We start from the raw sequence: 23,574 nt of genomic DNA on the forward strand, positions 1-23,574 counted from the left end.
TAATCAAAGGTTATAGCTCTGAAAAATATGATGGTAATGGATTTTAAAACTCAGATAACAAAGGTTTGCTAACTCCTGGTTCGCTTCAAGTATTACTGAGCTGTATTTGAAGTATATTCCTCAACTCCTGTTGCATTATTGAGCAGTAAAATATGTGAAGTATGAAACGTAGCATTGATGACAAATGTTTCAGAACATCAGGAATAAGATCAATGAAGAGCAAAGTGAATCGAGAACAAGGAAAGGAAAGGTACATTTATTAAAAATAAAAACATTAGACAGTCTTTGATAACAAACAAAACCATTGAGAATCCAAACACGTCCAATATACATTGTAACAATGCACATATATTTAAAAAAAAAAACCCATTAGTAATTTTTTTTTAGAATTTTTTTAGAGGAAAAAAGTACTTTGGCTCTCCCCTGCTGGAGGTCTGCCCACAAACACAGCATGTGGGACCAAGCATCCGCTTTCAAGAGTTCTGTACAGCACAAAATTGCAGTGTGTGCATTCATTCTGTGAACACACTGATTCTGAATAAAATCAGTTTCTGTAGGGATGATCCAAAACATAAGTCAGTAGCTCCATCTCATAAAAAATATTCAGAGGCTGCAAGAGCAGTGGCAACCGTTTTTCCAAAATCTTCAGTTTTAACAAAAGGTACAGAATAAACTGTTAAATCTAGATGTTTTCACATTATTTCACAGGAGTATCAAGTACTGTGTAAAAATTTATGTAAAATCTTAATTAAGCCAAAACTAGTGTCATTAAACTTTAGATCCAAGTTGTTCTTCCCCTTTTACCACGGCTGGTAAATCTTTTCTGCCTTTGTCCTGAATGTTTGTCAAACCAAAGAACTCTGAAAAAGAATATGCAATCCTGAAGGAACACAGTCCCAGAAATGTCACTGGAATTCAGTCCTAAGACACACACAGTTCCTGCTGGACGCTGGGCTGTGGGAGTTTATTATCGTCAGCCTTCTCATGTCCTGGGGCATGACAGGTAGTCTTCTTTTTAAATAGCCGAAGACTCAATCGCAGCAAGTCATTGTCTACCACTGGAGCATTCGTGTAAGCTTGTTTTACAGTGCCCTAATTTGAAGAAAACAAAAACAAATTTTAAAAGATGTATGTTATTAGTTAACAGTAGGAAAGACAGGCAGGTTAACCTCTAACAAAAATAACAAAGCTGCAAGAAAAATTAATTTGGGATGGATATTTAAAAGCAAAATTAAGAAATGTTTTCAGATTCAAGGAATCTTAGAAAAGAAAGCAATCTTTAAAAGGGGACCTCTTGCTTAAAGTAGGAATCTTCAGCCATCCCTGACAGGTAATCAACTAGCTTTTATTTCCAATGACAAAGCAAATAACAATCACTGCACATTCTTGAACATGTTGAAATAAAATCTCTTCTTTAGAGCTGCACACTAATTCAATCTTACTCTTCCATGACAACCTTTCAGTCCTCTGAAGAGAAGCACCGAACACTCCACACTCCTTTCTGGTCTGTTATTATCCCATAAAATGCGGACTCTAGAAGTGAACAAATTCTCTAGAAGACAGCTGATCACTGCAGTGTAAGGAGAAACTACTACCTCCCTTCTGCTAAAATGTGTATCTCTATTTTTCTAACTTAAAGCTACATTAGCATTTTTGGAAGCTGTTGTCCTAAAATTTTGTTAAATGTTCTCCAACTATGTTCATAAATGAAATAAGGTGAGTTTTGACTATCGAGCCTTCTGCCATTTCTCTTCTTTCTAGGATCCTTAAAGGAACAGTGGTTCTTTGATCACATCTACACTAAAAAATATGTTGTGATACAGTAAATTGACTTTTTATGTGTAGTTCTGTATTGATTCACGTAACTTCAGAAAACTCCCTTTGCTGTCCCTTTTTGTGTTCACACCCTCTGCCCAACTCTAACCCCTGACAACCAATGATAGGGTCTCTCTAATCATTTTGCCTTTTCCAGAACATCAAATAAATGGGATTATATACTGTATGATTTCTGACACATACTCCTGAGATTAATCCATGTCGCTAACAGTACTGACAGTTTGGTTATTTTTTATTAAAATTAGTAATCCGTTATATGGATATGCCCCAGTTTACCAGTTAGCTATGTATAGAACACTGGGGTGGTTTTCAGTTGTTGGAAATTATGAAAAGACCTGAGCTAAGCTTTTGTGGACAGGTTTTTATATGAACATAAGTTTTCATTCTTCTAAGGTAAATACCTAGCAATGGGATTACTGGGTCATATCTAACTTTACAAGAAACAACCAAACCGTTTTCCAAAGTGGCTGCAGCGTTCTGCATTCTCACCAGCAACACTGGCAGTTTCAAGCTCTGCATCCTCACCATGGGGTTTTTTGTTGTTTGGCTTTTAGCTATTAAAATAGATTCACAATGGTATCTAAGTTTTAATCCGCATTCTCTAGTGGTTAATATTGTCAAACATCTTTTCTTGTGCTTATCCATATATATCCATTTATCCTCTTTGGTGAATTGTCCATTCAAGTCTTGCCCATTTAAAAAACACTGGATTGCCTGTTTTCTGTTAATTTTTGAGAGTTCTTTATATATTCTAAGTACCTAAGTCCTTTTTCCAAAAAGTGATTCCAAATATTTTCTTCCAGTATATGTCTTTTCATTCTCCGTCTCTTTCACAGAAGTTTAAAATTTTGATGAAGATCAAGTATCTCAAAATAAAAACTTTAAACACACCCCATTTTTAAATTCCCCCCCCTCCCCCCAGCTGACTAGTCATATTTGTGTGGGTTTATTTCTGGACTCTGTTCCATCGATCTAAGTGTCTCATCCCTGGCGCCAGTACCACATTATCTTGAGTATTGTGGCTTTATAGTAAGTCTTGGATTGGGTACTGTGAGTCCTTCATCTTTTTAAAAAATTTTGTGTATTCTTGTTGCTTTGACTTACCACGTAGACTTTAGAATCAGTTTGTATCTACAAAACAAACAAAAAAACCTCCTGGGATTTTGCCGCACGGTGTTAAATCTGTAGATCCATTTGGGGAGAATCCTAATCTTAACTATACTGAGTCTTTCAATCCATGAACACGATGTATCTCTCCATTATTTAGGTTATCTTTGATTTTTTTTTTAATCAGTGTTTTATAGTTCTTGGCACACAGAGCCTGTACATGTTTTGTTAGATTTATACCTAAGTACTTTTTTGGGGGGAGCCATGGTAAAAAAAATTTTTTTCCCCTTCATTTCATATTCCCAGGTACTTCTATACACTATCAGTATAAGGAAATACAATTGCTTTTTGCCTGCTTTGTAGCCTGTGGCCTTGTTAAACTTATAAAATAAATTCTAAGCATTTCTGATAAATTCCTTGAAACTTTTATGTAGGCAATCACGTTGTCTGTGAATAAATACAGTTTTACTTCTTCCTTTCCAATCTGTATGCCTTTTATTTCCTTTTCTTATTGAACTGGCAAGAACTTCCAGTAAATGCAGAGTAGGGGTAGTGAGAATAGGCATCCTTGCCATGTTCCTGATCTCTCCGGGAAATCTTTCAAACTTTTACCATTAAGTATGTTAGCTGTAGGTTTTTGTAGATGCCCTTCAAAAAGTAAAAGACTCTAATTCTAGCTTGCTAAGAATTCTTATTGTAAAGGAATGCTGAATTTTATCAAATGTTTTTCTGCATCAATTGATATGATGAGGTATTTTTTTCTTTTTGGTCTGTTACTGTGTAGATTACACTGAATGATTTTAGAATATTAAAACAGCCTTTCATTCAGAGGATAAATGGTTCTTGGTCGTGGTGTAGTCTTTTTTATATATTGCTGGATTGATTTCCAAGTTTTGAGGATTTTTTTATGACTATGTTCATGAGAGATATTGATCTGTAGTTTTCTTGTGATGTCTTTATCTAGTTTTGATATCCAAGTACTGCTGGCCTCATACAATGAGGTGGGAAGTATTCCTGTCTCTTCAATTTTCTGGAAGAAATTAGGTAGAATTGGTGTTTTTTCTAACTTAAATGTTTGATAGATTTTGGCCAGTGGAACCATCTGAGAGTGGAGAATTCTTTTCCAACAATAAAAACAAAACCAAATGAAACAGACACAGGACTATTCAGATTATCTATTACTTCTTGAGGAAGTTTTGGTGCTTGTGGCTTTTAGAGCAATTGATCCATTTCTTCTAAATTGTCAAACTTACGTGCATAGAGTTCTTTACAATATTATCCTTTTACTATCTGTGAGACCTGTAGGGGATTATCAATATTTTTCATCTCTTCAGAACCAAATTTTGGGTTTTACTACTTCTGTTTTCCTATTAATTTATTTTTGGTATTCTTTCTTTCCTTTTGCTTGCTACAGGTTCTATACATTCTTTCAAAACTATAATATCAAATGAGAATTAAACTCATTTAAAGCAGCTAGGTGTTCTCTTCATATCCTTTACCTATCTCTTCTGATATATAGTAAAGAATGATTTTTAAAATACATATTATATTTAAAGACAATGCCAACCAATATGAGTTTACCGTCATACAACTTTCCTCAATGAATGGTCCTAGTCTGTACTTTTCTTTCATAGTTATACATTTTAAAGGTTTTTATTTTTCTTAGCATTTTTCATGAGATTCTCTAGCATCTTCAGCTTTTGTGCAAATATTTTTAACCCTGAGCAATCAGAAAGCTCACAATGTTTTCTTTAGATGGATCATTTAAGACATTTATCCTGTGCCACTCTAACTTTTTATAATGTGTCATGTGTTAGTTAATGGGCTGTGCCCTGTACTGAAGGATTACAAGGTTCTGACAACAGTGCTCAAGGAGAATTTTACAAGGGTATTTTTGGTTGTCACAATTTTTGAGAAGCATATGGCATATCAGAAGAGGAACCAGGGAACGTTACAAAATATTTTTTATAAAAAAGGGGGCAGGATTCTGGTGAGACTTCGAAATGTGTAGCCTTTCTCAAATGAAGTCCCCTACTTGAGCCAACAGAAAATGATGTGATGGATTATTTTTCAAATTTGATACTGAGGATGGAAGCAGTACCACTCTAGATACATAAAAGAGAAGGTGATTCATTACCTACATGCTTATTAGGGCTACCTGGGGTTTAATTCTCTTGGGAAAATTTCCAACTGAGAAAAGCTGCAAGGAGCAATGGGCACCTAAGCAACAGAATGCAGGGAACGAAGTATATGAAATGGGAGTGCAAAGAAGAATGACTGTAGCAACTCTGTCAAAAGTAGTTCTGAGAAAGGCCTTTAATCAAGGAAGACTTTAAAGTGGAAACAGATACAGGGCATAGGAGGTTCTTAATCTTTGGAGTTGAGTTCATCCCTTGCTTTTTCATGACTTTTTCTTTAATGAAGTACACTTTCTGCTAGCAATGTTTTCTTAACGTCCCCAGGTAAAAAGCTAATGAATATTTCTCTAATCTTTAAAAAGCCTAAGAGAGTTGGTTTTAAAAGTTAAGACATTTTCAATTTCTCATGATCAGATCTCTCCCAAATCTATTCTTCTCAAATAAAAGCTTAAATATAATCACTTGTATTTATTTCCCTTTCTTCTGACCTGGTACATTCTCATAAACACTATTTCTTCTTATAAATATCCTTATCACTCTGTGTCTGGAAAAATTTTTCCCTGATCTTGTTTAGATAATGAAACATACTAGAAATTTAAAAAGAAAATATTTCACAGAAAGAGAATTTTAAACTCTTTATGCATCTAATGTTGAATAACAAATTGCTATTCACAAATTTCATCAATACTATTAAAGTAAAATGAAAACTATTATAAATAGAATTCTTCCTTTTACATGTGTAAAAGACTAGGAAACCGAACTCATAAAAGCAGATGAGACCTTAATCTCACCTTAAAGCAATCAAATGGAAAAAAAAAATGCCATTCATATAATTCATACATACATTCATACAATGCATACATTTGCTTTTTTTTTTCAAGGAAACAGTACCTTCTCATTTTTAACAAGCTGCTTCCGGATTGCTGAATCCCGTCTGAAGCATAACGCTTTACAACATGGTCCAAGATTACTAAGAAGACTTGCTCGCTCTTCTTTTCGTAGTAATGCAGCCATGTTGAGAGCCCCCAATTCATGTTCAAAAAGACTGTCTGCATCTTTCAATAAAAACAAACAGGCATTAAGTTTTCCTAAAATAGGAAAGTGTTACTGGCTGCTTCAATATTCCATATAGTCTATACTTTATCAAAGTTATCATAACAATGGTGAAAATTATAGGCAATATACATAATAGGCCACAAAACAAGTCTCAGTAAATTTAAGAGGACTGAAATCATATCCTGCATCTTTTCAGACCACAACAGTATAAAATAGAAATTATAAGGGGAAAAAAACACGTGGAGGCTAAACAACATGCTACTAAAAACCACCAATGGGTCAACAGAGAAATGAAAGAGGAAAACAAAAAATACATGGAGATAATGAAAATAACACAATAGTCCAATACCTTGGGGATACAGCAAAGGCAGTTTTCCTAGAGGTAACAAATGATTTCAGTAAACTTGCAGGATACAAAATTAATATCCAGAAATCAGTTGCATTTTTTTTTTAAAGATTTTATTTATTTGAGAGAGAGAATGAGAGACAGCACAAGAGGGAAGAGGGTCAGAGGGAGAAGCAGACCCCCTGCTGAGCAGGGAGCCCGATGCGGGACTCGATCCCGGGACTCCAGGATCATGACCTGAGCCGAAGGCAGTTGCTTAACCAACTGAGCCACCCAGGCGCCCCAGTTGCATTTTTATACACAATAACAAAGTTGCTTTCAAAACAATACAAAACACACACTTGCACATGTCCCTAGAAAGTATAACATGGTTAAACTTCCAGTTTCTTCGTGGTTTTGAAATGACTACCACGTATTATTCAAGACTGTTTTAGTTGTACCTTTTCTTTTTTAAAAGTAAGTCTTCACCCAACATGGGGCTCGAACTCATGACCCTGAGAACAAGAGCTGTAGGCTCTACCAAATGGGCCAGCCAGGCACCCCTGTACTTGTTCTTAAATCTATCACACTAGACACAGAAAACCTAGACAGAAGCAATTTAAATGTCAGTATACACGTAAAATTTTTGGTTTTCAATCTTAGAATTTTTTTTAAAAATTACATATGGCATAGGGATATACTTTCTTCAGTACTGGGGCACTGAAACAGACCAAATGGGAAGGAAAAAATCAGTACCAATTATTTTACAAATACCTATTGAGTACCTACTGTGTGTCGGGTACTCTTCTAGGCACTAGCATAATTAGTAAGAATGTCTAAGATCATTGGACAATGGATACAACAGTAGACGAAGTCCCATTCCTTAGGAAACTTATATTGAGCATCATGTATCAGTTCTCTCGTTCTCTAATAAAGCTATCACAGCAAAAAGTAGGAGAGATCTGATTGGTAAGCAACAATTAACTCCCTTTTACAATGTATGTCATTAAGTTAGGGCCAAACTGCATTTCTATAGTTAGCAAAGTCATAGGAGCAAATAGCTTCAGAGGTGGGTAAGACCTTAGGGGTTTCGTTCCATCATTTTATACCCACAGGAGTTATTTGCTTAAGGTCACAGAGCCAACCAAACACGGTAAAAAGAGTGGGGCAGGAATCCAAGAGTTTGGTCATTTGTCGAGTAACATTCACAGTTATAATTTGTTTCATGTACATACATTCTATGTTCATTGGGACATGTCAAACAGAGTTTTATTGCTTATGCTAACAGTCAAAAAAAACCAAACAAACCCTGAAACAAAACAATTTTTTTCAATTTTGTATTAGTAAAAAGCTTTTTTTACCTAAACTTTTTTTACTCTCACAAACATGATACAAAATTAAATGTTGCTTTAATGTTTTATCTCCTTTCCTTTTTACTATTCAGTCATCCCCCTCCCATTAATAAACTATTAATAAGGTAGGAACCAGATAAAATAGAAAAAAACTGTAGAATAGTGAAAAGTTGTTGCCATAAGGTCTCAAATCAATGTGATAAAATATTTTCAAATGAAATAGTAGCAGTCAATATTTACTGAGTGCCACTAAATGTCAGGAATTGTTCTAAGTATTTTACTTATAATACCTCATTTGCTCCTCCTAACGATCTTATGAATTTGATGGTTTTATTCCCAGCTTACAAGTGGTGACACTAACACATAGAGATTAAATAATAGCTAATAAGTGGTGGGCCTGTTGAGGAATCCAGACCATCTGGTCTAGACACCAAGTTCTAAGTTTTTATCCCTTCGTTAAAGGCTCAACCTACACATTTGCATTTGGTTAGAACTCTGCATTTTCCAGGGGAAAGGGTTGCCAAGATACCCAGTTTACTTAGATATGAAAAGTATCTAGTTCACTCTTCCAGGCTCTGCTTTGTTTAGTTTTGGGAACACCACTGAGGGCTCTGACATTTGAACCTACCTGTTTAATTACGGTAAGAAAGCTCATCTGTGCTATTTTTGTAACTTTTCTGTGGGTTTTAATTTTCATGGTCAAAATTCCTTTCTAAAATTTCAAAGAAGATTTAAATAAAGAACCTAAGTGAGTCCTCAAAACAAAAACAAAAACCCAGTTCTTATATGGTAAGTGCTGCATGAGAACAGAACAGCACCCTTTGCAAAGGCACTTAATTAAGTTATAGCAGACACTGCACAAAGTAGAATGCAATTACCTTTGGGTTTTTCTAAAAGTCTCTGACATGTTTCTTTGACTTTGGTAAAGAGTTCAGAACCTGCCAACTTTTTAGAAATCCCAACTCTGAGCATAACAGCTCCAGGTGTGAATTTTAACAGTGCAGCCCCAGGCTCTCGTGGTTCTTTTGGATGCTTTGGCATAAGACCAGACCAATCCACATCTATCACATCTAATGGATCTGTAAAAAGTTAAGAACAGGATTTTTTTTTTTTTTTACACCAAGAAATAGCATTGTTGTTATCTTTAGAGAAACAGAAATTGCAAAACACAGCATTAAATAACAAGTCCTTTGAACCAAAAATGTCCTTTTCTTAAAATGAAAGCTTTCCTATAAAGACTAATACTTAGAATCTAAGGATCTTTACAATAAAAAACCTCACCAAAAGAAAACAGGCAAGCACACAAAAACCCAAACGCATTCCTATAAGTAACTCAGACAGTGGCTATTAATACGGAGAACAAATAATCCATCCACTGACAAGGAACAATTGAAAAAATTAACAAAGTAATATTCTATTTAGAAGTACCTAATGGCATATCATAAAAAAGATAATCATACATACCTCCTTTTACATTAGTAGAAAAAACTGTGATATATATAAAAAATTAAGTCAAAATAAAAGTTTAATATTTTACATACCCAGACAAAGCAAAGACCCTCACAATGATTTAAAAAAAAAAAAAAAGTTATAACAATCAGACTAACTGGGATGATTCAACAGGAACATCAATGGGTGTTGCTTCATGGTGCAGTCACTAGAATAAGCTCTGGCAACGCATAAAGTATACTATAAGGGAAAATAATTCCTGAGTTCAGAAAATTGACAGAAGTATATAGGTACTGTTTAAATATAATTTCAACGATTCTAAATTTTTGAATGATTGTTTCAAAAGTTGGCTTGTGGCACCACAATTTTGAAGCTCTGTACCATATATCTACCATCTAGAACACTGCTAGGCAATCAGTATTTGGTTAGATTCCAGGTCACAGAATATGAATCTTAACCTGCAGAATGGAAATCTTAGAATTTGGCTACTTTAAATGGGACTCTTTCCAATTTATGGGCACTGTCTACTTAAAAATGAGCAGAACATATAGACTATAATTTTCATTTTATTGGCCTTTCAGTCTTAAACATAAAGGGAAAAATTCTAATTGCTTTTCATTAATTCGCACAGCATGAAAGTGAACAAAAAATACCTTAATACCATAAATCAGATAATTTTTATGTTCAACCACCCTTGTAAATGATTACCTGGCATCTTCTCCTCATCCTGTTGGTCTTCCCTCTTTTCAGCATCACCTGCTAGAATTTCATCTAGTTCATCATCACTGATCGGCTCATATCCTTCTCCAGCACCAGATCCTAATGAATGTGCATCATCTAGCTTGGATTCGTCATCTCCTGCTTTGGAAAGATTAATTTCATGTCAAAGAGCACATCTAAGGGACATCTAAGTGAAACCAAAGAGGAAACACTAAAAATACCTGAAAAGTATTTTTTTCCTTAGAAAACTATGTTTCTTAATTATTCAAAATACTTGACGATTCAAAAAGAAAAAAATAAAACTGAATTAAATTTAATTTTAATGGCAAGAACACAGTATGAACAGCAATATCAAAACAAGTTATAAGATTACAATTAAAATGTGACAAAAGGTACCACTAACTTATTAATGTTGCTTGTGTGCATTAATCTTTTATAATAAAACTTCAAGTAAATCCAAATTTACTAACTTCAATAAACTCATTAACTTAAAAGACTTGCAAGCTTATTAATAACATTTATTTGAAACTTAAATCTTAGTTCATAACATTTAGCTCATGATACGAAGATGTTTACAGCAGGGAGGTAAAAATGTAAAAGTGCCATTAATCCTCTCCCTACCTCCCATTCATCTTTCCTATCCCAACACAATTTTAAAAGAATGTTGTAATATAATTTAAAAATATTTTGTTGGCACCACTAGCATACATTTTATCTATCTTACCAATTTTTCTCAACCACGTAGGCTAAGCTTTGTCACCTGGTGAGTTAGCTGTGAACTTAAAATTATCCTAAAACTACAGAGTATGTTTAAGATTTCTAATCAGCAGTTATCCACACACTTTACCGAGTTTACAACACTAGTTATCAAAATGCAACCCTATGCTTTACAGGTATAAATTTGCAGCAAAAAAAATATAATTATGAGATGTTTCTAGTCATCCTATAATTTTCTATTCTATTAAATTCTATAATAATGTCCTTATGCCTCCACCAATTCGCTTCTAAGGTAACCAACTTTAATAACTTCATTGTACAAATATATGTCTAAACATAAATGCAGATATAAGGGCAGACATCTACCAGGCAATGGGAAGAGAGGGTACAAAGATGGCTGGAGCATAGTGCCTTCAGAGAATATTTTGTTTTCTATATAATCTGAAAGGAATGGAGCCGGGTAACAGACAAAAATGTGTGGCACTCACCTTCCACACTCTCAGTTCTCTCAGCTTTGTTTAGATCTTCAAATCCCTGCACAGATCCTAGATCTTTATCCATTTTTTCTTTATCCGAAGCAAGAGAGTCTCGGGAAGTGCCTTCTAGGTCTCTTTCATGTTCACTTTCCAGTTTTGCTTCACTGCGTTTAACAGACTCTATTTGAGAAGAACTCTCAAAAGTTCTGTCTCTGTCTCTGTCCCTGTCCCTTTCCATAGAATCAGGAATTAGTCTCTCTCTTTCCCTGTCCAAATCTCTCCTTTTGTCTCGTTCTCTCTCTCGTTCCCGCAATCTATCTCGGTCCCTGTTCCGTGGCCAATCTTTATCGGCATCTCGGTCCCATTCTCTCTGTCTTGTGTCTCTCCTCTCTCTGTCCCGCTCTCTATCATGCTCATATCGATCACGTTCTTGAAGCCTATCTCTGCTATCGAACGACCCGGATCTTGAATGGACCTGTCGATCCGATTCAGGAGAACTTCTTCTCGAACTATGGCTCCTTGAGTCCTGGCGATCTAAAACAAAGAGTTAACACATGAGAAGATAAAAAATGCTTCACTGTTGCTATGCTTGTGGCGAGCAGGCATAAGTCAAATCACTGTGCTATACAACACCTCAAATTAATGTAACATTGTGTGTCAACTATACTTCAGTGGGAAGAAAGAAAAGAAAATGTTTCATCTTAGGGTCCTTTAAAGCTTACAATTTGATATTTCTATATTCCCAATTATTCGAGGAACTCATTTTAAGGAAAAATTGATCTCTCTCCATTAAAGTGCTAATTAAAATAGGTAAAAGACAGGGCGCCTGGGTGGCTCAGTCGTTAAGCAACTGCCTTCAGCTCAGGTCATGATCCCTGGGTCCTGGGATCGAGCCCCGTGTCAGGCTTCCCGCTCAGCGGGAAGCCTGCTTCTCCCTCTCCCACTCCCCCTGCTTGTGTTCCCTCTCTCGCTGTGTCTCTCTCTGTGTCAAATAAATAAACAAAAAATCTTTAAAAAAAAAAAAAATAGGTAAAAGACACGGAAACATGTTTATTTCCACTATAACCACAAAATATCTTCCAAGAAATACATATATAAAATGGTAAGCGTTAACAGAACTGATCACTTCATTATCTGATCTCTTCCTATGCCCTAACCTTATTTTCTGTGGTCAAAAGAACAAGCACTGGCTGCAGGAAGAAGAGCAGGAAGGTTACAAATTTTAGGCATCAATAAGGGACTTGAATACATAAGCCCTTCCACCAAGATATACTAACATCCTGATATTAAACTGACGGACGTCACTCAAAGTCTCTCCATTATAAGGTTGGTATTAATGGTAACATTTTGGTGGCATGGGTAAGCTTTTAAGCTCCTTAAACTTTAAGGCAGTGTATATCATAACCAACACAGCATTTACTTTATAATTTGTATAAAATATAAAACTGTATAAAATATGATAAGACAGGAAACACTTGGTTAGATTATAATTCAATTTTATTACCTGAAGAAGTACTTCGACTGGGTTCTCCACGCTTTAACTGATCAATCCTAGATTTTCTCTCTCCTGTGATTTCCAGACTTTTTGTTTTCTCTCTATCTCTTGAGCCACTATGCAGTACTCTCTTTCGACCACTCTGGTCATCTCCACTTCGATGGGCAGAATCATTGGATGGGGAACGGAGACGACCTGACGTATGACTACGATTACTCCGATTGCTCCCAAGGCTGCTACTCCTCTTTTGATCCACTGGCTTGCGATGCGGTGCGTCTTCTATAGTAACGTGAGGTGCCTCTACTTTTTCCGCTCGTGCTCTATGGCACTTTCTGTGCGAGTCTTCGTTGGCGGTACCGGTGGGGGTGGCAGAGGAGGCAATGGCGGTGGTCGATGTGAAGCTGGCGGCAGCGGACGTGGCGAGAGGAGCCGGGCCAGTGGTACTGGCAGCAGTGGCCGCAGGAGGAGGAGGAGGAGGAAGAGAAGACGGAGAAGGAGTCCTCGCAGGAGTAGCAGCCGTGGCGGCGTGCTCCGGTTCTGCCCCCTCCGCCCGCTCAGGCACATCCTCATCAGACCAGTCACTGAACGCCGTATCTTCTTTTTTCTGAGAATCCTCTAGACTGCCATCCTTACTGTTGGAAATTTCAACCAGCTCCTCTTTGGTTGTTATTGGGGGAGTCCGTGGGCCTCGCTTCTTCTTACTCTGCAGGGCTGCTTCTTCATCAGAAATATCCGAATCGCCTTTGGATTTTTTACGTTTTTTTTCAATACTTTTCTTCTTCTGTCCTTTTTTTGGTGAAAATACTTGACCATCTTCAGATGCTATCTCTGTGTTACCCCTCTCTATCCCAACATCATCCTCTTTCTTTTTCTTCATTGGTTTCTTTTGAATTTTTGCTTTTTTCTTGTTCTCATCATGAGCTCGATCAGATGTGTCTCGATCATCAGACGGGTGGTGTCCTATCATGTCTTGTGCACGAGTTCTTGAGCTTTCCATGATTTCTGTCTGTTCTCTCTGCTTATCTACAGAAGAAACTTTCTCTTTGAGCTCTTGCTCTTCATACCGCCTTGAACTCTCTTTTCTTTCTAGTTTACGATCTTCCTCTTTCCATCTACCCTGCCTGTCTTCTGTAAGGTGTGACGGACTGAGAGAACGAGACTCTTGAGGTCGTACAACCTGGCTCAAGAGTCTATGTTTTTCATCTATACAAAAAGATGAAAGTAATCACACTTTCACCAGGTAAACAACATTGCATGTTACACAGAAAAAATAACAACCTAACCTCTCACTTTTCATTTTAAAACTTTAAAAATGGCAATAATTTTACTCAAGACATGGCTTTATTACAAAGAGTAGGAAATGACAGTGCCAGTACGATAAAGTAACTGTATTTCTAGCATATACTTTAGTCACATGAGATATTCAGAGGCAGCAAAGTAAGAAAATTTTTAAATCTTACTTCATCATTTTCTACTAATGCCAAAGAATGGTCTCATGGCTATAAAGGGACGTGGACATAGAAACAGAAAATATTCTGCTTACTTTTATCATCTCCGCTGTTGTACGCATCACTGTCAGGAGAATGTTCTCGCCGGCGCTTAGGTGACTGACGAGGGCTAGGACTCCCTTCATTTCTATAGCGTTTCCTAAGTTGGACAAATATAACTTATAAACTTCCAGGGGATGAAAAAGCAATTTCTTTACTAGTTTTTAGTATTATTTCTTTACTATGACTAGAATATAAAATTGTAAGAGAGCAATATTGTCAGAGCTATATCATACAAAAGGTATTCAGTATCTTTAGTAAAATTCTTCACTTTGTTAAGACACACAATTGTGGACTTAAAAATACATGGCAATAGGTCTTGCTTCATTAAATCACCAGATTTAATTACTACAAGATGGTAACGTACAACAGAGGCATTAATATATTAATGTACCCTTTACTAAAACTTAACTCATTATTTTTACATTTTTATGATAAAGAAATACTTTATGTTGGGAAGCCAAATGAGAAAATTTAGTATTTGCTTTGGAGTTAAAAAGACATGAATTTAAATTAGTTGTATCATAAGCCCAGTGCCAATCATGTTGTGGGTATACTGGAAAAATTGGTTCCTTACCTCTTCTTAGAACTAAATCACTTGCTTGGTGGCAAATTAATAAAATAATTCATATGTTCACTATATTTCTTGTTCTTTAAGTTAAACATTAAGTGACTAGTCATTTCTATCTCTGGTACTTAAATTATCCTAGTGTTTTCCTATTTTCTCATTAAATTTTGGCCACTTTTTTTTTAAATTAACATTGTTTATAAATACTATGGTCAAAAGTGGCAAAAACACTGCAGCACACCTATCTCCTTGACAGCTCATTTACACAGATGAGTAACCAGAGAAGACCAGAATCCCAGAGATGGGAGATTAGAATGACAACTTACAGGTCCAAGCTCATACAATTCCCTATCCAGAGCTCCTCATCATTAGGCCATCTATCTCTCCATTCTTTGAATCTGGGCTGGCCCACTGACCCGCTATGACAAGAGGATGTGGTGAAAGAACACAGTGTAAGTTTGGAAAGTCAGGACTCAAGAGGTAACGCAACTTCTGCTTTTGCCCTCTGGGTATGTTTCCATCATTATATGCAGAGTTTAGACTATTGGCGGATGAAAGGTCATGTGGAGGAGAAAAGAGATGCCCCAACCAACAGCCAGTACCAAATGCCAGATGTAAAAGTGGGGCCATTCTGGGTTATCCAAACCCAGCTGAACTATCAGACTGACTGGAAACATGAGTGATCCCAAGTAAGATCAGCAGAATCGCTCTGCTGAGCCCAGCCAAAAGTGCTGATCTACAGAATTATGAGCAGATTAATGGTTGTTTTAAACTACTAATTTTTTGTGTGGTTTGATACATAGCAAGAGATAACTGATATACCAGAATAAAGTGATTAATTAAAATACACAAAAAAGAACTTTAACTTCAAGGAAATAGCTACAGAAACAAAATTAAGAGTAAAATAAACAGTATGGCAATTCAGCAAATAAAACCTTCTACATAATAGGGGTTAAAAAACGTTCTGGATAAATTCAACTACTGAGATGACAATATAACTGATAAACATATCAAGATATTAATTTCAGATAGCTAGTTATTGTTATAGAGCTGTTTGACTCCTAAGTTTCTGGGGTTCTTACAATGTTTAGATTGTCCAGCTACAAAGAACCAGAAATTTTTGCCACTGTAAGCAGAGATCAAAATCATGGAAAAATAAAGCATAGGACTGGATAATGATAAATAACAAAGATTTCAATCTTAGCTTAAGGAGGTCAGGGAAGAGAAATAATAACTGTGTGCCTACATGTGTTAAGGTAGTATCTGAATTTTATGTTAATGTAAGATTTTTTTTTTAATGTGGGGAAAGGGAAGCCAGTCAGTGAACTATAGAAAATCCTAGCTGCAGATGAAGGGAAGCCAAGACCTAACAGAAGAAGCCTCCACTTCTGTGTTATGTTCTTTGTCTGTAACCATAATCTACAACAGCAGTGATGAAAAAAACCTAAAGAAGGGAGCTGTATTCACCATGATTCAAATGAACTGGAGGCAGAAGCAATGGAATTGAATATATAAATTATTTCCACAGTTTGTTTTAGCAAACTTAAAAAAAAAAGGCAGTTAACTCCAATGAAGTTGGCTTTATGTCCATTAAAACCTCAAAACTGACCAATGAATCCAAAATTCTCATGGCTACAGTGACTGACTTAAATCTCTTGTCTACTCCTCAACTAATGAGAGCCCCAACATACAGAGAGGGCTGTGAAGATGATAGGCATACACTCGGGCCATCTTAGCCATCATCTGGAGAAACCTTTTTGAGATTGGAACTCACACAGAAGAAAAGAGTGTAGAGATAGACAGCATTCCCGATACTTTGTTTGGAAGTCTGAATATAGTCACATCAGAATAAATGAACACCAACCATGGACTTCCCAGATACCTGAGCAAATAAATTCTTTTTGGTTAAAAAAAAAAAAAAAAAGACAAGGGAAAAAAAGAAAAAGAGAAACTGTCCTCAGATATTTGAAATAATAACACATCTTTGAGCCCAGTAATGTACTATAACTCCACAGCTCAAGAGAGGACAACTCCTATCTCTCATCATCTTCTAGCCATGCAGTGGTTGCAGGGCTTCCCTCAGTTTTAAGACACGTGAATGCTTCTGGCGCTGGGGGTAATGACTCCAGACTAATAAGTACACAAAACTCATGAAGGATTATCAGGAATAGCACAGGCAGTATCTCCTGGTGACTGGTCAACTCCATTAACTAGTTATAAGGTGGATATGATGAGATATAAGTTTATTGGTTCTATCACCTTTAGTTGGATTCCTTAACAAGTCTATAGAAGTTGAATAAGCCAGTATGTCATCAAAAATGGCACAGTAAACAAGAATGATTAATTATATCCATGGTTACAGAAATAGAATGAGTAACTGTTTTTTTCCCCCCCTAGACAATTCAAAAGACTTTAAACACCAAATACATATAATAAAATTAAAATACAGGAAAATGTAGAGAGCAAAAAGAATTATCAGAACATCAGGGGCACACTAAAAAGCATTAAATGAAACTCTTTACTGAAATATAACCTTTAAAGAACTGATTCATTCTCATTCTTACTTTGACTTTCTCTCATCGTGTCCATCTCTGGGATTCCGGTCTTCTCTGGTATCTTCCCGCTTTTCTCGGCGGTCATCTCGTCCTTTTTCTTTGTCTTCCCAATCCCTCTGACGCTCTCGTTCTTTATCCCTTTCTCTCGCTCTCTCTCGTTCCCGCTCTCGCTCTCGTTCCCTCTCCCGCTCTCTCTCTCTCTCTCGCTCCCTCTCTTCTCTCTCTCGCTCCCGTTCTTTTTCCCTATCTCGCTCCCTCTCTCTCTCCCTCTCTCGATCATGGTCACGATCTCGCTCTCTTTCACGGTCCCTCTCCTTTTCTCTTTCTCTTTCTCTCTCCCGCTCCCTAGCACGCTCTCTTTCCAGCTCTCTTTCCTTCTCTCTTTCCCGATCCCGCTCACGCTCCCTCTCCCTCTCACGCTCTCTGTCTCGCTCTCGCTCCCTCTCTCTCTCTCTAGCCCTTTCATCTCTTCTATCCTCCACTCTGTCTACTCTTCGTTCCTCTCTTCTTTCATCACGCTCAAGCTCGTCATTCCTTCCCTGATGTCGAATTGGTGAGCTTGGTCTTTGATCTACAATGAAAATCAAGTTTTGTCAGTGATTAATTTGACAGATAACCTATTGGTAAGACAGTATGGCAAATCTTAAATTTTATCTGTGTATAGGGTCACACTGGCAGCAAATATAAATCAGGTACTATATTTACGTTTTAAGTTAATCATCCAAATAATCACCCCTAGATGTTTACAAATTTTTTTAAAGGTAAGTTTTATTTGCCCTCTAACTAACATGTTTTCTGCTCCCCATCAACCCCCTTCCCACCTCCCACTGATCCACCTTTGATCTTTCTCTGCATGCTCCCTACCCTACCTCCAGCCCACTGCTCCAACCCCACTTTCTGCCATCTCTACCCTTCACCTCTGATCTTCTCTGTCCCCCCAGCAGGACCTGAGAACACTGGTGGCAAAGGATAGGGGCAGCAGGAGGTGTAGAACATAGGAGCTGAAGGAAAAAAAAAATTTCCCTCGTAAGTCACACCTCTAATTTCAGGCCAAAATATATACACATCAAAGTGCAGCTATTATGTGAGGAAAATATAGAACAAAACATCTGTCAATAATTGTTGCTGCAATATCAATTTATCATAAACTAGAATATTAAGGGTACTGATGCTTAGCAATCTTGAAGTAATCAAATGTAAAGTGTTTCATATTAGTGATATATATATTTATAATAAATTAAGTTTTATTTAATCATATAACTCATCACTCAGATGAAGAGCTGTTTTCTTAAAAATGTTAACTTATCATCTCATCACATTTTGTATAAATATATTTTTTTAAATACATGAATCATATAAACACAGAGAAAATGAATACATGCTGCCCAAATGCCCAGCTGAGCAGGAAATTAGTCTGGGACCAAAAAATGTATTAGAAATGGCATCAACTTTTCCACAGAGCTAGCCATTTTTGAAAGTAGTTCACTGTGGTAGGATCTAGGCTACTGTGTGATGTTTCTATTTTCGTATTATGTAATAAGGTTTATGGGTTAGTCATAAAGGTCATACTACAATGTGGTCAATAGGTTTTCAAGTGGAATATCTAATATCAACTTATTAAGCAGAATAACTTTAGGATATTTCCAGGGAAGGGTTCAATCAATATAGTAATTTGAATTTCCTATCTTATCACAGATGAAAAAGGCAGGACTTACGCATAATTACTCTTTAGAGGTTATATATCAATACAAAAGTTCATAGAATTTTAAAGCTAAAACAAAACCTTGTCCAGCCCTTTTCTTCTTAAAAACACAGAAATTAAGGTCCAGAAGTTGACTGGCCAAAGTCACAGAGATGGCAGATTTATTAGGACATCAGGACTAGAAGTTAATTCTCTTAAACCCTTTTTTACTTTTGCTGAAGCCAACTTAAATTTAAAATGGTTCTATTGTCCACTTTTGATTCCCCAAATGCTACACATTTATGGTCTTAGACTGTCTGAGTTCCTGGTTTAGGGGTCATACTAATGTCACAATGATTACAAAACAACGTGAAATTCAATACTGCAACTTGTAGTAATTCATACTTGAAATTTCTGATTATAGCAATGTCAGGGAATAAACTATTTTACTCTTTTTTTGACAGATAAAAATTCTATTTTCCCCAATGAAAAAGACAATGTCTCTTACTTCAAAGAAAATGAAGAGGCTATAAGAACATCACTTTAATGTGTCTAAACTATTTTTTTTAATCTTCTCCCCAAAATATGTTCTTCAAAGATGCTCTTCTCTTCATATTTCCTTATCTTAATGAATGACATACCCATTCATGAAAGCTGGAAATCTCTGAGTTATCCATCAATTTCACTCTCAAAATATTTCTTTATTCCATTTCCTCTCTCCATCCTTGTGATCTGATCACCTCTTCTTAGATGTCTGTCATCAACAGTCTAACTGGTTGTTATCCTTGTCTTCAGTCCTTCCCCAGACTTAACATACTTTTTTCATGAAAACTCTATTTTTTCTAACTGCTTAAAAGCAGTTGCCTTGTAGGTAGTGAAAAGGCAACTGAATCAAAATTTTTAGCCTGGTTTATTAGGCTATTTAGAACCTGGCCTATAGTCCCTCATCAGTCGTTTTTCCCAGTTTCTTTCCTTCCCTACCAATTATGGGATACCTCTACTCCCAACACCTTAATTCATTACTACTCTACTCTACAGCCATTTGTTTCTTTTAGTCCTGCGTGTCTGCACATGCTATACCCTCTCCCTGCCAAAGTGTTTCTTCCACTGTTCCTCCTAGCAAACTCTTTAGGGAAGCTTTCCTGATCTCAGGACTATCTGCTCCTCTGTCATCTCACAGAACTTCATACAGTAGTAGCTAGCATTCATCAAACTCCAACTGTCTCTGTGTACCTAATCAGCCTGTGAAGAACTAAAGGGAAGACTGAAATTCCTGAGCACAGAACAAGGTGCCTGGGCACATCTCTACCCTCAACCTCTATCAATCTTCCTACTGCTCATCGTACTCTGGTCACATTGGTTTTCTTCCAAACTCTAGGACATATTAAGGTATTTCCTATCTCAGGGAACTGGCACATATTCTTCCCTCTGTATGGAATGTTTTTACCCTCAATCTTTGTAATGTTAGCTTCTTCTCTTGCATTTATGCTTCTGCATAAATGTCATCTCCCCAAATTTTACATACACAGTCTATCTAATTAGGTCCCTCTCTTATCCTTTATTTCTATCTGGGAACATTCTTTGTGTCCTTGACTGCACTCAATAGTCATTTCTCTTTCTGGGTGTAAGGGGGGGTATCTTCCCTCCCATTAAGTTCTATAAGCACAAGAACTATGGTACTTCAAGAACCTAGCAAAGTGCATGAGGACTCAATAAACACTGTGGAATATATCAATAACCTCAAATATATAGTTCTATTTCAATCATACAAATGATTCTTATTGAAGTAGTTATAGTAAAGTAAAAGAGAAAGAGGACAGAACTTGCATTCAGAAGATCTGAGTCTGAATTCCAGCTCTGGAACTTACTTCTCTGTAATAGTGGAAAAATCAACTATCCTTCTCCTAGCCCAAATCTCCTAAGTTATGAAATGTGAATTCTCTTGTCATACCTACATTCACAGGGATATTATAAAGATAAAAGGATTTTAAAGGATATTTTATATATATTCCCAGACTTAATATCTTTTACAATAGTAAGTCTGGGAATATATAAAAAGCAACTATCAAAGTTCCCGGAAACTTAACACATGAATGGTTGAGAACTAAATATAAGATTGAAACCAAATGTTACTAGTGAATTTCAGGAATAAGATGAAAAAACCTGAGCTAGGATATCCAACTAGGAAAAAAAAAAAAGAGAGAGAAAGAAGAGATATTAAAAAAGCATAGCATTACAAGGACATAGTGTTAAAGAGAGGTGAATCAGCATTAGGGAAGATATAATTTCAGATATCAACACACAACATATAAACTCCAGCCTCATCTGTAACTAAGGAAATCACACACATCTTTTAACCCAAATGCATTAGGCTTACTCTAACAAACTCAACTCAACCAAGTCTGATCTCATCTATACTCCCAAAGTACATGGTCTCTTAGTGACTTCTTTCTTTCATTACTGTCCATATCAATATACACTATTACCTTTGTGATTCAGCCCACTATAAAACATGATTATTCAATTTCCTACTCAATCAAGTTTTGTAGTATATTAATCTCAGCATTATAGCAAACCTTACTGTAGTAACCAGCCAAAGTTAGTAAGACCTTCATAAAATCTTAAAGAGTTTAAAGGCCCTAATACATATAGACAGTAAAAGCCTGTTAAAGAAAGTACTTATAAACCCTTCTTAAATGACTTTGAGTAATCTTGCTTCAAAACTGATTTAAGAGGGTAGATCTAATAGAGTAGAATCTAATACAGTAACCAAAAATGTTTAGCTTAAGATATACAGGAATATAAAATTAGCTAAAGCAAGTATTGCAAATTCTCAAGAAGGAACATGCATAAAATATTCCCTCAAACCACCCCAACCCTACCATCATCAATTTTTTTCCTTTGTTTTTCTGACAGCCCTTACAAGAGTCTGTTTATTATCACAGCTAGTGAGTGAGTGTCCAGGATACTCAGGTGAGAGAGTATCTCCTGAAGCAGAAATGCCTAGAATGGGCACATCTACATTCTTTAAAGGGTTGTAAGCTATCTGGTTAAAGTGAGAGACATAAAGTAGGGCACCTAGGTTCTTGTGGTATGCAAGTACTTATTACACCTCAGTACCTACTCTGTTGCCAAACAGGTACTCTGGTAGCCAGCTATTTACATACTCTCTCTTATACTAAGTAAACAAGGAAGATTACATGAGTAAATATAATAGTTTCAAATGTGTCAACAAGCAAAAGTCTTAAAAGCTGTATTAAAAAGTAAATTGATAATGGTTTTAGAAGACAATTCTCCCAATTACTGTTGGTCATTATTGAATAATATGCGATTTGACAAACCTCTCTCTCTGTTGTCACGACGGTCTCTCTCTCCATGTCTTCTCTCAAAGGAAGAATCCCTTGCTTGGTCTCTGTTGTCTCTTTCAGGATATCTGTCTCTTTCAGGATAGCTACTTCGAGTTTCCCAGCTGTCATGATAGTTGCTACTACTACTGTGACTATCAATTTGAGAACCTCTTGTGCCTCGACTTCCTAAACAAAGGATATTCACACAAATGTTTAAACACATACACTTTATTAAACAAGTTTCAACAGTCACAATCTTTCTTCCCAAAAAACATACAGGTAAAGAAGGTGTGTTAGTGTTTCAAAGTATGGTAATCATTACTGAAAAGAATATTAAATGTTGAATCAAAACACCCAAGTTGTCTAATGATGGGCTTAGGTAAGCCAAGTCCCAGTTTTTTCTATCGATAAAAAAAGTCTTAATGGAATCATAAAGCAAGAAGGTTCATTTTGGTTAACCCAAAACCCAACAAAACAAAAAATGAAAACTATCTGTTCATATCTAATTCACAGAAATATGAAAATAAAAAAGTTGATACATATTACTGCTTTGATTACAATTTATAGCAAAAACATTCCAATACAGAACCAAGGTATTTTGTTGACATTAAGTGGTGCCTGAAAATCTTCATTTAAAAATGTTGGAAATGAATGTTCATAGTATAAAAGCCAAAACCTGGGAAGTACCCAAATGTCTTTCAATGGTGAATGGTTAAACTGTGGTATCCCCAGACCATGGAATACTACAAGGAACAAACTATTAATACATGTAACAATTTGGATGAACCTCAAGGAAATTATGCTGAGTGAAAAAGCCAATCTCAACAGGATATATATATAGCATGATTCCATTATGTAACATTTGTGAAATAACAATTATAAGATGGAGGACATATTAGTGGTTGCCAGGGGTTAGGGACAAGAGAGGGGATTTGAGTGTGGCTATAAAGGGGTAATACAGGGAGTCCTGTGATACACAACTGAATATCTTGAATGTGGTAATGGTAATGCAAAGCTACACAGCCACTACAGGAAAACAGTACAGAGGTTCCTCAAAAAAATGAAAAAATAGACCCATGTATGATCCAGTAATCCCACTTCTGGGTATATATCCAAAGGAATTGAAATCAGGCTCTGGAAGAGATACCTCACGTTCACTGCAGCATTATTTACAATAGCCATGACACAGAAGCAACCTAAATACC

General features: G+C 36.2%; 1 protein-coding gene across 8 annotated transcripts in view; it reads right to left on the bottom strand.

The window, feature by feature from the left end:
- Positions 1-229: 229 nt before the first annotated feature.
- Positions 230-23,574, bottom strand: part of ZC3H13 (zinc finger CCCH-type containing 13) — a 90,919-nt gene continuing 67,574 nt past the window's right edge. For 3 of the 8 annotated variants that reach the window (XM_035003355.1, XM_035003354.1, XM_035003361.1), the window contains 10 exons: positions 22,364-22,555; positions 18,259-18,342; positions 17,351-17,912; positions 14,215-14,318; positions 12,681-13,874; positions 11,189-11,710; positions 9,972-10,124; positions 8,693-8,893; positions 5,973-6,136; positions 230-1,092 (listed from right to left, as the gene is read on the bottom strand). In XM_035003355.1, coding sequence (XP_034859246.1) covers positions 922-1,092; positions 5,973-6,136; positions 8,693-8,893; positions 9,972-10,124; positions 11,189-11,710; positions 12,681-13,874; positions 14,215-14,318; positions 17,351-17,912; positions 18,259-18,342; positions 22,364-22,555 — 3,347 coding nt within the window. In that variant the 3' untranslated portion in view covers positions 230-921. The remainder of the gene's footprint in view (positions 1,093-5,972; positions 6,137-8,692; positions 8,894-9,971; positions 10,125-11,188; positions 11,711-12,680; positions 13,875-14,214; positions 14,319-17,350; positions 17,913-18,258; positions 18,343-22,363; positions 22,556-23,574) is intronic. The other 5 variants (XM_035003357.1, XM_035003356.1, XM_035003358.1 and 2 more) reach the window with 5 other exon arrangements.

The sequence above is a fragment of the Mirounga leonina genome, unplaced genomic scaffold (genome assembly GCF_011800145.1).
Source record: "Mirounga leonina isolate KUSES-001 unplaced genomic scaffold, KU_Mleo_1.0 Mir_127, whole genome shotgun sequence".
Classification (NCBI taxonomy): Eukaryota; Metazoa; Chordata; class Mammalia; order Carnivora; family Phocidae; genus Mirounga; species Mirounga leonina.